Below are 17,789 nucleotides of genomic sequence, written 5' to 3'. Positions count from 1 at the left end.
CGGTGCAGATGCCAATCCCGGACATACATGCAGACATGCAGACATGCAGACATGCAGACATGCAGACATGCAGACATGCAGACATGCAGACATGCAGACATTCAGCTTTATATATTAGATGTATAATTAGCTAGAAAATCTAGAAGCCCCTGACAAAAACTGATTGTGTTGTGTCTACTACCTAAATGGTTAATCGAATGCAGTCAATTATTGGGATTCCCACTTGATCTTTATGGCATAAGCCATGTTGTTGGCGACTTTCAGTAAATGTCTCTGCATATGGTTTTCACATCTTTCATGAACAATCTTAGTCTTTTTCTTATTTCCTCCCAGTTGCTATCCATTCCCTACTTTATAGTCTTCATCATTGTTCCTGCTCCAAGTTGTAATGGTAAAACCATGCTAGGAAGGAATGTGCACAGCAGAACAGAGTGGTTTTTCTCTTCCAATGCCGTGCCACAAAGACTAAACAGATTTTTGGAGTATTATACATTCATGTTCTTGCCCCGGCTGCTCTTTGATCTCTGGGCATAAATGATGAGGTCCCGTCAATGAGTAGATGTGTAGGAGCACACGCTTCCTCTATGTTCTTCTGATCTTGTATACATTAGATCCCTCCTCCTCTGTGCTGCATAATCAATGGGAAGATCCCGCACCATTTCCACACTACATTCCAGCAGTGTGAGTATATTTTATATGGTTCCTACTTCAAAGTCTTTCCGTGCCTCGGTCCTCAGGGTGGTGGCATGTTTATCATTGGCATTTCTCTTTTCTTTTGGGAGCCTTTTCCTAGCACTCAGTAGCCTTTGGCAAAGTTTGTCTTCCTGATCTTTCCGCCCTATGTTCATGCTGACAAGTGTAGTCAGCAGTTCTGTTTCTTCACCGTGCACTCCCATCCTGACGGCTGAATTTTTACGTTTGGTTTTATTTTTCCATCTGACAGCTGTGTTTGACTAGTGTATATGCTGCCGCCGGTGATCAGAACAATCTATTCCTGACTGCAATTTCGAGGCATATGTTTTTATATAAATGGTCATTGTGTTATGAAACCTTCTTGAACTTTATTTTTTAATTACTACTTTCATTATCATTTGCCTACTGTCAATGCCCAAAAATATTCTTGTGTACAAGTGGCAGCTGGAAATCTACACTGTCTCGGCTGTATTCACACCTGTAGGTTTATTGCATAGTAACTTATCAGGCAATCCTCTGTGAGCCAAACATGGTTGCAAAGACAACAGTAGTCAGTCTCCTCCAGCAAAGTGACATCACTGGGCCGCTAAAAAGCACAAATATGCAGCAGTATGGTCACCTGGTAGCTGTATTAACCCATGGACTGTGTTTGGCTTCTCCTGGAGGCCTTGTGCTGTCTTGAGAGTTTGACAGCCAAGGTCATATTATTGTAACACTGTTTTCAGCTTGAAACGTTTTATTTATGGTTCTACTTTTTGTACAGTTTTCTTGTAACACAAAATACCCATTAATCTTGTCTTTCTGTCTTTCGTTTTGTAGATTTCGACCCCATGTTGATGCTGATCCTTTAAAACCAAGAGTGGCCGCGCTAATAGATGGCCTTGTTTCTTTTAAAAATAATGACCATGGTGCCTGGGTGAGAGGAGGGGACATTATCATCCGTAATTCAGGGTAGGTATGACATATATGGCCTGTACAGAGTGGTAAAGCGACTACAGAATGTTTCCATGAAGCTATGATCTCTTGTCCGGTATCGGTGGATAGGGTAGAATTTCATAAATTTACAGCCCGGCCCCTGTTACCCTTATATGAAAGCCCATAGTTTAGTAATTGTCATTACGGGATCCCCACTCTTATTACTCTCAGGGTACGGTTCCACTAGCGTATGACTTGTGCAAGTCTCGCATCGGTATCACCTGGCATGGCCTGAATCTCTCCGGACAGGAGCGCCTCAGCTGCATAGAAATACATGCAGCCGACCTATTCCTGTTGGAGAGTGTGCGGCTGTGCCGGTTGATACCGATGCGAGACTTGGTGAGTCATACACAAGTGAAACCGTACCCTTATGCAAAAAAATCATATATTAGAGTGATTTGAAACATTAAAAATAGCCCTAGAACTTACTCATTTCAGTACCACTCATTTCAGTACCATTCATTTCTTATGTTGGCATAGTTTTTGGCACAAAGTTTAGTAAATTCTCCGGGCCATGGGAGGCTTTCCCTCACACTAAGCTCGGCTCTCCTTTCAGTAAAGTGGAAAAAGGTCAGTCCGTTTTTAGAAATATGCCAATTTTTGATATCAACGTTGTGGTGTAGGGCTCTTCGTGCATGTTCCACTTTTCTATGGAATTAATTGTATTCTAGTCCTGCCTAAAACCAATGAAGGTTCCAATAAAAAGACAAAAAACTTCTGTTACAGGGAACATGTCACGTTAAAAACCCAAAACATGCTAGTAACCTGCAGATATATATAGGTAATCTGCAGGTTAATAGCGTTTCAAGTATCGGGCAGGTTCTAAACCCCAATGTTGGGAGGAAATTAACTTTTATCCTCCCCAGCAGCATTTGGGTTTCAGTCATTGCTCTGTGTATGGAGAGTAGGGGCTGTAATCGCACACCCTGTGCTGACTGATGGCCGCTCTGAATTGAAACCAGCTGTCAGTCAGTGAGGGGGGTGCGGTTACAGCCATCACTCTCCATACAGAGTGGTGGCTGTAACCCACATCGGCGCCTCCCCGATGACTGAAGCCCAAATGGTCCCGAGAGGATAAAAGTTAATTTCCTTCTGCCAGCGGGGGTTTACAGTGCAGGCACAAGGTAAATTTTAACCCCATATCTGCAGGTTGAGTAGTGTTTTTTTCACATGACATGCCAGTGTTTCCCAAACTCCAGTCCTCACAACCCCCAACAGTTCATGTTTTCAGGATTTCCTTAATATAGCACAGGTGATGCCTTGATAATGATTCCATCACCTGTTCAATAGTAAGGAAATCCTGAAAACATGACTTGTTGGGGGCCATGAGGACTGGAGTTTGGGAAACACTGCTTTAACATTACTGGGTGGGAATGCTTGTTTATTTCTTGGTGGCACCCTTTTTATATGTTTATCCTTATTTTGCAGATTCTCTGACAATGGTATTGGCCTCACCTTTGCAAGGTAAAAAACCACTTAAGATCATATCTACAGTACTGTTCAGCATTTTGTCAGACCTGCCTATACTTTTGCAAAGTGAGAATGCTTTCAAAAATAGAAATGTTAAAGGGACTCTATCAGCAGGTTTCTGCAATATAATCTGAAGGCAGCATGCTGTAAGAGTTAAACAGAGAATTGAGCCCTGCATTTCTTATCTGTTTTCTTTACCTGCAATGTTAGTTTAAGCCTCTTATCCTTCTCATTAGTGAATCTCAGCAGAATGTGAGTTGTAGTCACACTCCGCCCCCTTCTGTGATTAGCAGCTTCTGTCTCAGGAAATCTACACTGAAAGCCTGGTGTGGGATGTTGGAGCTCTTACAGCACTGCTATATGTAAAATCTAAAATCTTGGCTTGTGCCAAACCGGCTGCTGCCACTAATCTAAGTGATTGAACTCAGGGCCTCTTTGCCTACTTCATGTTGCTCTCAGATGAGGTAGCAAAAACTTGCTTACAGATTCCCTGTAATAATTTATTTATACCAATTATCGAAATGCAAAGTGAAAGAACAAAAAAAAAAATCTAAAACCAGTATCTAGTGTGATGACTCTTTGCTTTTAAAACATCATTTCTCAGAAGTACACTTGCACATGATTTTTGAAGGAACCGGGCAGGGAGGTTGTTCCAAACATCTTGGAGAACTAACCACAGATCTTCTGTGGTCATAAGCTTCTGCAAATCCTTCTGTCTCTTCATCTAATTCTAAGCAGACACATTGATGATGATCAGGGCTTTGTGGGGGCCACATCATACTTCTAGTTCTCCCTTTTCTTTTGTACATGGACAATCATTTTTATTACATCAATTGTATGTTTGGGGTCACATTTCTGCTGCAGGATAATTTTGGAATCTCGCAGTGCCCTGATGGTACTGCATGATTCACTTAGTTTATTTTTACCAATTAACATGCTATTACCACCTCTATTTTCTTAAAACAATCCTACTCTGCCGCAATTTTTCCACACTTGTCTAACATTTTTGTACAGTGCTGTACAAAAATCTGGGCCGAATCTAAAAATACAAGGGTAGGTGCGCTAATCTACTGTTGCTGGTGCCCCTAATGACTTCTTAACATGAAAATTAATCATGACCTTGGTGCAAAAGTCTTACTGAGGTACATAGGGCAGATGCAGGTAGCAAGATTGTTGTCCCCTGTAGTAGTGATGTTAAAACATAACCCTTGGACCATTGTCTTAATTACTTTTTCACTGTTTGTTTTTTACGGTTATCAGGTCTTCCAGAGTTGATCCAATAAATAATAATGGCCGTTAGTGAAGCATAGTCTCATATTGTAGCTCAGCCTTTTATGAGAATACGTTGCAATACCAGACATGGGCTATAGGCAACACTGGAGCTATTCCTGGTGGCGGACCATTTTTTCCAAACATTAGACCACCCCTTTAATACATTTTTTTTATCAATAAAATGCTCATTATATAAATGACTGGAATGTATATAAAATGATGGTGTTATTGCTTGAATCCCCCCATTTGTTGTGCTCGGCTTTTTACCATGATTCGGGTTGAGTCGTACATGCTATAGGACGTTATGCCTCTGATTTCCTGCCTCTTTGGTTGTAGTAATAGTAGTAGTCTGGGAACGTTGCCAGACAGAATGTCTAAATGGTTTCCAGTTCTGTAACATTAAGGAGATCATATAAAGGGACGCTTTACACTTTCTACCAGCAGCCAAGTATTTACGTAGTGACTTCCCATCTACATGAGGTCTCATGCCGGTGACTGGAGTTACTAGGCACGGGTTGGCACTAGCTTTCTTATAATAAACCAGTGTCTACTGAAACATATTGTTACTGTTTCCAGCATACGCAGATTATATTAAGTTCTGTGATTAAATTCTATACACTGGTACTAAAGTACGTATGCTCAGGTGGCTACAGCTAGGCACCTCTGGTGGTGGGTCATCTCCTGGGACAACTAAAGAACGCATGATCCTCCTTTTCCCCAAGATTCTATTGAGATGAGAGGCTTTCTATAGACACTAGTTATTCAGTCTTCCCAAAAACTATGGGTTTGGTCTCACCTGAAAGAGTACCGATTTATTATCAGTCTGTAGCTTCTCTTCTTCTTTACGAAAACAGAAAAAAGGCACACATTAGGACCTGCTTCTGTTGTAAAAGCCAGGTTGTGAGATCCTGACATGCAGAGCAAGAGCAAGATCCCACTAGCCTCAGTAACCCATTAACTCGCCAAGTGCAAGATGTCACACTTTGTTCCCACATTAGGGAAACGCCAGTTACTGATCATTATAGCTGGAATTGATGGGTAACCGCGGTGTACATAATGCCGCAGCGTTGATTTAGTTACCAGCGTATGCTCTCGCTATTCTTTGCCAGTAAATGGACCCGCAGAAGATTGCAACTCACAACCAAGAAGTCCCAAACTGCTTTGGTGGCATTAGGGTCACACTTGGGACATTATATTTATACACGTTAATGATATTTGTTTTCTTGAATAAAAGGTGTAGCCAAAGAAAGGTGATGGGATCACTTTACGGTATAGAGAGCTTAGTATGGGTATCTATAGTATAATCCTGCTGTTTAACACGGACTATCTAGACATATTGACCAATAGCAACCTAAAATACCAAATTTAACATGAATTGACGGGATCAATGAAAATTTGTATTTAGGACATTTATTGTCTGTTTACTGCTCCATTTTAAGGTTGATGTACCTTCAAGACACTTTATTTGTTCTTATATTGCATCTGTAAATGCACTGTGGTGAAATATGTATAATTTTGCCTCTGTTCAGGTATACATAGATACATGTGCATGACTGTTTGTTCTTCCCTTTCAATGCACCTTACGATACTTTAATTTTCCGCAGTGATGGAAGCTTTTTAAAAGATGAAGGCTCAAGCCAGGAAGTTTCTGAATCTCTGTTTATAGGCGAGAGTAGAAATTATGGCTCTCAAGGAGGCCAAAACAAATATTGGGGGACTGGAGGAGTCTATGGTAGAAATCGCACACTTCCTAGAAACAGGTATGACTAGATTCTGCAGATATGCTTTATACACTCTATGACTCGCATTTTGTTATATACAAACTAATAAGAATACAAAGAAACATAACTTTTTATACAAACTAGATGGTAGCCTGATTCTAGCGCATCGGGTATTCTAGAATTTATTGTGTAGTTAATGTATGATTTTTGACTAATAATGGAAGGAAGACACAGTATATTTTTGGTCAAAAATAAATGTTATTGTTTAAAAATTGTGAATGTTTAACATGAAGATGTAACTAAATATTGTTGGGAACTAACTGCATTAACAGTATACTGTGTGATTTAGCAATATCCTTTTCCACTGTGGCTGGCGGTGAGTTGCAGGCTGTGGCGTTGGGAGCTCTGGGTACACTGCAGTGAATGTTAAGTAGCCACTCATGAATAGTAATGAGCGGCTCATTAACATTCACAGCAATGTTAATATTTAAGTAGCCATGTGCTTCCCCTGCATTTATCGTTGGTTAGTGGGAGAGCTACGTCCCGAAGTGCTGGGTTCCTAGTGCGCCGCAGCTGCGTCTCCTCCTGTCCCCGTCCCTCTGTGTCTCTGTGGCGTGGGGAAGCCCTGCGATGCCGCAGCTGCGTCTCCTCCGGCCCTTGTCCCTCTGTGTCTCTGTGGCGTGGGGAAGCCCTGCGATGCCGCAGCTGCGTCTCCTCCGGCCCTTGTCAGTCTGGGTCTCTGTGGCGCGGGGAAGCCCTGTGATGCCGCAGCTGCGTCTCGTCCGGTCCCCGTCCCTCTGTGGCGTAGTTGGGTCACTGACCTGCACTTTGGGGCCTCCTGTGGGTCGGGGCTTACTGTGCTCCGTCGGGTTGGGTGTAGGGAGCTTCCATGGCGGTGTCCCTTGCACCTGTCCGCCGGCTGCGTCATGGAGTTGTCAGGGTTTCAGCGAGTGGGCGTGTCCTATTTGAGTGGTCGTCGCTGCTGATTGGGTGTGGGTAGAGTAAGGTGTGGGTGTGTGGTGGATGTGATGCAGGGCAGCTGTTGATTGGGTGAGGTGGAGTGAGGGGGGGGGGTGTTCGGCCTGTTGGAGCTGTGTGGGCGTGGTTTAGGCGGTTTCAGCGTATGACGTAGTTTCTTAGACAGAATGAGAATTATATATTATATGTATGTACAGTATATTGATGTGTATATATTAGAATGTCTCTCCATAGATGTATAGATATACAGTGCTTTGAAAAAGTATTCATACCCCTTGAACTTTTCCACCTTACACCCACAAACTTAAATATATTTTATTGGGCTTTTATGATATACCGTCACAAAGTAGGAATTATTTGTGAAGTGTAAAGTAAGTGATGCATGGCTTTTTAAATTTTTCTAAAAAAGAAGTCTGAGAATTGTGATATGCATTTCTAGTCAGCCCCTCAACCCCACCTCCCCCGAGTCAATACTTTTGTAGGATCACCTTTCTCTGCAATTATTGCTGCAAGTCTTTGGGGAATTTCTCTACCAGATTTGCACATCTATAGGCTAAAGTTTTTGCCCGTTCTTCTTTGCAACATGGCTCTAGCTCAGTGAGCTTGGATGAAGAACGTCTGTGAACAGCAATTTTGAAGTCTTGCCACAGATTCTTAATGAGGTTTAGGTCTGGTTTTTGACTGGGCCATTCCAACACATTAATATGCTTTGATCAAAACCATCCCATTGTAGCTCTAGCAGTATGTTTAGAGTCGTTGTCCTGCTGAAAGATGAACATCTGCCCCAGTTTTGCAGACTCTTAACTGTTTTTTTTTTTTTCTCCAGGATTGCCCTGTGTTTACCTCGTTCCATTTTCTGATTAACTCTTACCTTATCTGTCCCTGCTGGAAAAAAGCATCTCCACAGCATGATGCTGCCACCACCATGTTCGACAGTAGGGATGGTGTTTTCAGGGTGATGTGCTGTGTTTTCCACCACACTGTTTTTTTATTTAGCTCTAAAAGTTCTCATTTTAGTCTCATCTGACCACCTTCTTTCACATGCTATGTAGGGGACACAGCTAGCATGGACAAAGACCCCTAACATATTTCCAGAGCTGCAACAGAATTGTTTAGATGAAAGCATATTTGTGTGTTTAAATGGCCAGTCAAAGGCCAGACCTAAATCCTCATAAATAGAGCAACTAAATTGGATGTATATATGTATCTCATACTTTTTAGGTTCTGTAAATTCCCTTAATTGCTGTTATTAATGAACAGAGTGGATAGAGTACTTCATATGGTAATACCATACAAAAATTGGATACATGTTTCTCTGTGTGAAAGCTATAGTTTTGTCTTGGCGAGCATGGAAATTGCTTTCCCATAGCTCTTTTAGATGTGTGTTTTGGGGGTGGTGGGTTGTGAACATATTTAGAATAAGCTCCGTATTAAAAATGAATGTGAAAACAATAGTTAAAGTAGAAGTCATAAATTATGGTCTGAATGCTTTCCGCGTATTTATTTGTGTTCTGGTGTGAATTAATGCAGTGCTTTTTAATTTGAGTTCTTCTGTTAAGTACATTTTTGGAACCCAGCTTGTTGTGGTCTATAGCCAAATATGCACATCTGTAAAACGTGGCACATGCTTGCAGTGCCTGGCCTGACCAGTGGTTCTTGTGATCAGAGCTAAAGTGTATAGCAGGCAGTTGGCTCAGGTCAGGAGGACCCCTGCTCAGAATATGTATTGCAATCCAATACTAATACGGGTTTCAAGTGCGCATGAATACGGACTAAGAGAAATCTAGAATTTTTCATTAACATGAAGATATACATATGTTATAAGTGTATCTTTTGCAAGGGAGTTTTTATGCTCCAGAGAACATTATGGTGAAATACAAAAAAAATCTGTTCTAAATTGTAGACCCTATGACACTTGAGTTAAGGCCGCTTTACACGCTAAGATTTATCTGACGATATGTCGTTGGGGGTCACTGTTTTCGTGACGCACTTCCGTCATCGTTAGCGACGTCGTTGCGTGTGACACCTACGTGCGACTCTGAACAATCGCAGATAGGTTGAAAATCGTTGATCGTTGACACGTCGTTCAGTTTCAAAATATTGTTCATCGTTTGGAAGGCAGCAGACATATTGCTACGTTTGACACCCTGCCAACGACGAACAACATCCACACGACCGCCTTGGTCAAACAATATATCGCTGAACGATGTAGCGTCGTTTGTGAGATGTGTACGTGTGACCGCTACAAAACGACCTATGAGCGATCTCGGCAAATCGTAACAATGATCTGGGCGTGTCTCATTGCTAACGAGATCGCTAGCGATATCGTTGTGTGTAAAGCGGCCTTTAGTGTCATTTATCAGATGGGTCCATAAGGTGTATATGATGGAAGGCTGAAGTTTACAAAGGGACTAGGACAACAGCCTCAGGGCATCCAGCAGGTAGTTGGCAACCAAAGTAAACATCGGCTCCTTGCAATGGCATCTCGAAGGACTGAGAACTGGTGCAAAAGCTTATACTGACAATCGCACCGCTTACATGGCACAGTCAGTACTTGACAGCTCCATATTAACGGTTAAGTGTTTGATGCTCACTCCAGACGTTGCTGTTACAGGCAGATGCCGGCTATGTAACGTGAGCCACGTATGAAGTGTCCAGCCATTCTTGTAATATATAGTAGGACTCATGTCCTAAGGCTAGTTTCACACTTGCGTTGGGTTGAATCCGCTGGGTCCGTTGCTGCGTCGTTTTGACGCATCCGTTATTTTTGTGGTGTCAACGGATGCAACGGGTCCGTTATTTCACAGGAAATCCGTTAGCTGATTCCTGTGAAATAACGGACCGTTGCATCCGTTTGGCGTCCGTTAGGCGTCCGTCTAACGGAATCCGTCGGCTCTGTTTTATTTCTTTTTTTCATTTTTTTTTCATTCTGGGCATGCTCAGTAGAAATTAGCGGAATCCAGCAGCGGATTCCGTTGTTAAGCACTTAGCAACGGAATCCGCTACCATAGGGAACCATTATAAATTTTAACGGAATCCGTTGGTTGGCGTCATTTTGACACCAGCATTTAACGTTACATTCTGTGTTGCTTCCGCTCGGCGGAAGCAACGGAGCATCGGCCAACGGAAGCAGCGCAGGTACTTTTGGTACAATCCATCATCAATGCAAGTCTATGGGAAACAACGGAATCCGTTAACGGATTCCGCTGTTTCCCAAGACAGCGGATTGCGCCAAAAAAAAAAAACAATGAAGTGTGAAAGTACCCTTAGAGGGCTGAGCTCTAGTACATCAGTTTGGAGTTCTTTGATTTTGTTGTGAGCTCTAGTACATCCAACGAGCCATTAAAATGTGTTGACCGATGTGTAGCCATTGTAGACAAACCATTAACCCTCCCTTAAGAATACACTAAAAAGCTATACAGAATATCATGTACCCTAAAAGGGTATCAATAAAAACTAGCTCAGGATGTAAGAAAAAAACCCATAACTTATATTTGGCATTGCTGTAATCTATAGCGAACTGGAGAATTGTATTGCCATGTCATTTTTACCGCACAATACCCGTAAAAACAAAAAATGTTGGCGAAATATGATGAAATGAGTGGGGTCATTCAAAACTAACACTTGTCTTGCAAAAAAACAAGCCCTACCATGGCTGTTGATTGAACAAAGAATGTTCTTTTGGAACAAGGGAACGACAAAAGTTAATTTGTCCTGACCCTTAAACAGTTGACAGTTTTTTTTTTTTTTTTTTTTTTGTTTTTTTTTGTGACTTCTAGAAGTTATTGATACAGTAGTAACCTAACTTTCCCTACACGTCTTCACCATCGAAGCGGATGGGGCACTATCCGACAACTGAATTGACTTTATTTGTTATGTCTTTCAGAACTTTCCCAATTAGAGGATTTCAGATTTACGATGGGCCTATTCGTCTTAAAAAGAGTACTTTTAAAAACTTTGTGCCAACATCTGACCGTTACACCAGTGCAATTGGCTTCCTAATGAAGAATCCGTGGCAGCTCACTCCTAGGAATAATGTTTCATTCCTCAAGTTTGGAGCGAATGTAAGTATCTCATGTAGGTGATTCTTTAAAGTGTAAAGGCATAATTCATTTAAAGGGTAATTCCACAGGACGTAGAGGGTGGAAACGTTGTGGCAATCTAAGGCCCGCTTCACACGCTGCGATATCCTTACCGATATCGCTAGCGTGCGTACCCGCCCCCATCGATTGCGCGACACTGGCAAATCGCTGCCCGTGGCGCACAACATCGCTAGGAACAGTCACACTACTTACCTGCCTAGCGCCGTCGCTGTGACCGGCAAACCACCTCCTTTCTAAGGGGGTGGTTCGTTCGACGTCACAGCGACGTCACTAAGCGGGCGCCCAATCAAAGCGGAGGGGCGGAGATGAACGGGACGAACATCCCACCCACCTCCTTCCTTCCTCATTGCTGGCGGGACGCAGGTAAGGAGATGTTCCTCGTTCCTGTGGTGTCACACAGCGATGTGTGCTGCCGCAGGAACGAGGAACAACATCGTTACTGCAGCAGCAACGATAATTGGGAATAGGGGGGATGTCACAGATTAGCGACTTTGAACGTTTTTGCAACAATTCAAAATCGCTCATAGGTGTCACACGCAACGACATCGCTAACGCGGCCGGATGTGCGTCACAAATTCTGTGACCCCCCCCCCCCAACGAGATCGCTTTAGCGATGTCGTAGTGTGTAAAGCCACCCTAAGAGTATGTTATTTTCAGGCAGGTATTACTTTGGAAAAAAACTTCTGGAAGGGGGGTTTACCTGCCTAGAAAAGATGTGTGCACATAGCCTTACAGAATTTATATGCTGCAGGTTTGAAAATGCCCAGCCTGCCCTGAATTCTGCTGCTCTTTCTATACAAACCTATATACTGTGTATTTTGCAGATTTTAAGTGCTCTGATTTCTGGCATTCATTTTATAATTGATGATTGATTCGTATGGTTGACGTCCTATTGATGTGAATGATCATTTTGTAATTAAGGAGCTCAGTAAGTGACACATCCCTGGAATCACAGTCTCTGTCTCTATATTATGCTGCTCTCAGATGGGGAAGCAAAAACCTGGTGAAAGATTCCCTTTAATGAATCTGGCAGATCGTACAACGTCAGGGACTAGAGTACATTTCTGGCAAGATTTATATCACTAAAGTGGTATAAATTTTGAAGACTTTGCCACATCTTATCCAAGCTCTCTGCCCACTCTGGCGAAGCTGCCCAGGACTGGCGTAAAAGAGCCAAAAAGGATAGTGTTAGGAAATGTGGCAGTAAGGGCTCAAATTCCCTGCAGCACCACCGCAGGTAAAATATTTCATTGAAGAGTGAACTCCAGCAGACACCATGAAACCCTGGAGTGATCCGGCAGGTCACAAACCGTCTGAGATCGATGAGAGGGTGCTGATAAGGTGAAAACAGAAGGAAGAGTATAAAACGGGGGTTAGAGACCTTAGATCAACCCTATTACCACCTTGCACATACTGGTATGTCCAAGGTTGTGTCTTTTTAATGCAGGCTTGTGCGGCGAGCCAACATGTTTCTCTGGCGATGTCCACCCGCACCTGTTAACTAGTTAAATCCCTCTGTCAATCTCCGCCATCATCAGCAGCCCCGTGACAAGACCACAGGGTGCTGATGACTTGTCGTGACAGCCAAGTGTCATCCGATGACCCGTCAAAACTTAGATCCTATGAGCACCACTGCTGAGGGACTGCCAGCTTCAAGTCCCATAGGGACTTTAGTAAAACCAAATTTAAAAAGTGTAGAAAAAATAAATCTTTTTTTTTTTTTTTTTTAATATTTTGATGTCAAATGTGATTTGGCAAATCCTCATACAGCCCCAAATCCTGGTTCCTGAAAATTGAGGGGAGGGGAGGGAAGGTGTGTCTGTGTCTGTCTCTGTGTCTGTCTCTGTGTCTGTCTCTGTGTCTGTCTCTGTGTCTGTCTCTGTGTCTGTCTCTGTGTCTGTCTCTGTGTCTGTCTCTGTGTCTGTCTCTGTGTCTGTCTCTGTGTCTGTCTCTGTGTCTGTCTCTGTGTCCATTCGGGGACGCTGCAAATTTTGTTTTGTGTTTTTGTTTGCTTTCTTTTATTTTCATCTTCTTTATAAAAAGAAAACTATACATGATTGCTATCCATGAACCTGTACTGACCTGAAGAATCCTATTGCAAGGTCAGTTTTTTACCATATAATAAACATGGTGTGGGTAAAAATATACAAAATACACTTGGGATTTTTTTTGGGTGCCCATTTTCCACTACAGTGCATCACAGAATGAATGGTGTCATTCAAATGTTCATCTCATCCCACAAAAAGGAAGCCCTCATATGGCTATATTGAAGGAAAAGTAAAAAAGTTATGGCTCTTGGAAGAAAGGGAGGAAAAAAGACAAAACAAAAAATAGAAAATTGCTGGGTTAAAGAGGTTAAAAACCACCTCTCCTATCGGTGAAACAAATACCCGCTGGAGTGATGCTATAAATATCCCACCATATTCCTGCCATCCGTCTGCGCTCTGTCCTCTAGGTAATGGCACTCGGGGATCTAGCGTTCTGCACCGTCTTCTGGGCACACTGAGTGGAGCCATTGTATCTGTGACTCCGTATTGTGCGATCTCTTCTGGTTGTTGAGTTATTGCCATCTACATGTTCTAAAATGACAAACTACATAACCGAAGGTGTCTACGAATCCTCTGCGGTAAAATCTTGCCTTTTCTACCTTAAATGAATGGCAGCTGTTAGGAGAATACAGGAATTAGTGCTCCTTCTTGACTATCCCAGGGATCACCAGCATGAAAGGAGCTTTTAGCTGCAGCCAGGTACAGTAACAGGCCCAGTTCTCGGCTTGGTAATTCTTTCCAGAAGTGCAAATGTTTCAATCCTAGAGGGGATAGAAGCCGACTTCTCTTCTCCGGGAGTATTTAATGTCTGTCTGAGGGATCCTTCACGGGTTTACCAGATACTTTCTGCTGCTTTAGAGCAGAGAGATTTTGTGTCCTCTTTTAGACTTTTGGACATTGTTCAGTTTTCCTTCCTCGCAGCCAGACATTTTTGTTTGCGCTGGAGGACATGGCAGTGATCCCTGCGTATACAAAGGTATTCAGCAGAACAGCAGCAATTCTGTAGATATGAAGCTTTCCCCGGCTCGGCTTGTGTGGGGATGATGTCATTACAGGCAACAGGATGATTTCGAATTGTACGGCGCTCTTAACCCATTAAAGACTAGAAGATTTATTTTAGGTTTTAACTTTTTTTTTAATCTGAACAGCTAAAATACAAAATATTGAGGAAGAGAAAAAACACATCTGATGACCAAAAAACTCCCCTGGCAAAAATAGTTCACGACTCCAAGAGCCGCATGGTGGCCTGTGACTAACAGCAGCTGCAGCATTTGGGATGTATCATTTCTTGAGTGTTTTCAGCACAGTGTTTCTGTACATTTTGCCTTTTATTATGTATATCGTATGCTATGTAACGATTACATATGTTCCACTGCTGGGCTTAATTATTGGACCTCCAGAACTAGAGAGGATGAACAATGGTTTCTTGAATCTTTGGACTCCATATTTTAACCCAGAAATCTGTCGTAGAGCAGACCGCATCTTTTGATTATAGCATTGCTTCCTTTTGTATATTTTACTGCCCATCTGGGGTAGCTTTCCTATATTAAACACTATGGAGGTTAATAACATGTGTCTTCACTTATGCTAAGGAACCCATTGTAATACTGTTAGATGTTCTGTTTTCAATAAGCTGACTAGAATTTCTCGAAAGTCACATATATTTTAGACATATTTATTGTTAAAGCACCATTGATTCCATGGTGTTGTAAATGTGAGAGGGTTTATATACATAATAAATCTATAAATTCTAGTGAGAAAACTGTGGCAAACTGGTAGAGGGGAGAGGACCCTTTCATCAGAGGGTTACAATCTTACTTTTGGTCAGGCGGTTAGAACACCTCAGTTGGCATTGGGTGCAGATTGTCTCCCACAATTGAAATGTTCAGACACAACCTAAATAAATTAGGTCCAGCGGGTGGGAATAATAATATCCCTACTTCAAGGGGTTCCTCAGATTTGGGTATTTCTTTGTCCTCACAATCCGATGGTCATCTGTTGACATCTCTTGACACCTTAGCGTTAATCTATAACTAACTTCACTGAATCCAAGTTGCTGAGGGAAAGATGATGAACCTGACACAGGGGCCACACCACTGAGGGCTAGTACCACGTTACAGTGATGGTTGACAGAGGTTCTGTGGAACGATTCAGCTTCACTGTGGCCTTTTGGATATAGTTAAAGATGCTCTGGCTTTGCATACTCCACCCTGTTCCGTGGAAGAGGTCATGACTCGGGCCATTCAATTGGATTGCAGGATTTGAGAAATGTATGATGAGCGTCAAGGGTTTTCAGCTATTTTCCCCGAATTGGTCCACCTACCTGAGACCACACCGATGGAAATTATGCCTTCCAGCTCTTGGACCGTTGGGAGGAGATGTTGATTTGGTTTCTACTTCAGAACCTCCATGCTCCATTCTACCTCAGCATATTGTAGTTTATATGGAATCCTAAGGATTTTAAGCAGTAATACTACTCCAGGATCCAAATTTATTCCTGTGTACCAGAGATTGGGCTGGTTGCAGGAATTTCATGATTTTGTCTTGCGTAATCACCCAGGGGGTTACAGCTACGTAAAATGCAATTGCTAGACTTTTTTTTTTTTTTTTTTTTTTTTTAATCGGCACGTGAAACTTGTGCACTCACCGCCAGCAAGTGGGACTTTTTAAGTGGGCCAGCAGAAATATCCAGAGCTGCTTCACTACCGTGCCGTCCACCCTACCTACGGTCTCCTCCCCCATATCCTAGAGCATGTTAGCCCACAGGTCAGGGTCCTCTTCCCTCTGTACCAGTCTGTCTGTTGTAATTTGTATATGTATTCTGTATATAACCCATTCTCATGTACAGCACCGTGGAATCAATGGTGGTCTAAAAATAAATATTAATAATTGGTTGGCTGGGTAATTGGCTCCTTTCCCAAGTTCAGAAATGCCATGTACACATTTGTCCATTGATTTCACCACTGATCAAGGGTGTGTTGGGTGTGTCAGTAATTTATTGATGGTCTAGCTATCCTATCTGGCTGGGCCTGCAGAGTTTGCTCCATGTGTCACCTTTTCTGGATTTCATTATAAGGCTGTTATGTGGTAAAGTGTCAAAGTCCAGATAAATCACAGTACTTACCTTTATCGTAGAAACCCAACATGTTGGTTAAACACGACTTATCTTTCATGATATATTTTTGCAGGTCATCTCTTATAATGCCTTCAAAAACTTTGCACACCACTGATGGCAGACTTACGGGATGATAGTTGCTTGGATCCACCCTCTTTCTTTTACCTTTCTTAAATATTAGCACCACATCTACCATCTTCCAATCTTGAGGCACCAATTTTAATACAAGAGAGTCTAAAAGCCCAGTCACACACAACTACTTACCAGCGATCCCGAAAATGATGCGACCTGATGGGGATCGCTGGGAGGTCGTTGGTGAGATGTCACACAGTCAGACCTTACCAGCGATGCAGGAACAATACAGGTCGCAGTAGTGACCTGTATAACGATCTCAGCAGTCACTGTGACCCTTTCACACAGTGTCAAACACAGCGATGTGTTCTGCCCAGCAGGACATCGCCTTTGAAGAAAATGGCCTGGACCATTCTGCAACGACTAGAGATCTCACAGCAGGGGCCTAATCGCTGGTAGGTGTCACACATAACGAGATCACGAACTGGATCGCTACTGCGTCACAGAAACCGTGACTCAGCAGCGATGTCGCTAGCGATCTCGTTATGTGTGACGGTACCTTAAGATAAGATATAGTGGTCTGTCAATTACTGACCTCGATTACCTCAATATCCATGGATGAATGCAATCTGGCCCGGGAGATTTGTCAATGTTTAGTTTGCTCAGATGCAGGCACACTTCTTATTGTGTTTAAATTAGTGTTTTTTTAAATGGGTTTTCTGTGAATTCAGTGATTTTTTATTTATTTATTTTATTTTATTTTTTAAATAATACTTTTTAAGGGAACCTGACCACAAAATTTAGCCTTATAGGGTACAAGGGGCAGTTTATCAACCTCCTAATATTCTCTAAAATTGTCTCTGTATAATCACACACATATATTATGTATAAACCAATGTTCTATTCCCTGCATGCGGGAACATGGACTGAAGATGGCTTGACAGTATGTGCTGTATACCGTATCTTTCGGACCATAAGACGCACCGGACCATAAGACGCACCCTGGTTTTAGAGGAGGAAAATAGGAAAATGAAATTTTAAGCAAAAAATGTGGTCATGACACTGTTATGGAGCGAGGATCTGCTGTTGACACTGTTATGGGGGTAATGTCCCCAAATTCTCTACTAAGGTACCCCATCCTGGTAATGATCCTCCTGCCTTGTATATGATCCCCATCCTTGTATATATGTCTGACATCCTGGTATGTGCCCACATCCAGGTACCGTATATGCCCACATCCTGATAAATACCCCCATCTTGATATGTGCAACAATCCTGCTATATATCCCAATCCTGCTATATACTCCCATCCTGATATGTGCCCCAATCCTGCTATATACCC

The 17,789-nt window shown here is 42.4% G+C and overlaps 1 protein-coding gene across 1 annotated transcript in view; it reads left to right on the top strand.

The window, feature by feature from the left end:
- Positions 1-17,789, top strand: part of CEMIP2 (cell migration inducing hyaluronidase 2) — a 130,595-nt gene that overhangs the window by 84,311 nt on the left and 28,495 nt on the right. The window contains exons 13-16 of the mRNA XM_075317937.1: positions 1,513-1,644; positions 3,097-3,132; positions 6,015-6,170; positions 10,996-11,173. Of these exons, the coding sequence (XP_075174052.1) occupies positions 1,513-1,644; positions 3,097-3,132; positions 6,015-6,170; positions 10,996-11,173 (502 nt within the window). The remainder of the gene's footprint in view (positions 1-1,512; positions 1,645-3,096; positions 3,133-6,014; positions 6,171-10,995; positions 11,174-17,789) is intronic.

This window comes from Anomaloglossus baeobatrachus, chromosome 1 (genome assembly GCF_048569485.1).
Source record: "Anomaloglossus baeobatrachus isolate aAnoBae1 chromosome 1, aAnoBae1.hap1, whole genome shotgun sequence".
In the NCBI taxonomy this organism is placed as follows: Eukaryota; Metazoa; Chordata; class Amphibia; order Anura; family Aromobatidae; genus Anomaloglossus; species Anomaloglossus baeobatrachus.
This window is presented reverse-complemented; position numbering and strand designations above follow the sequence as displayed.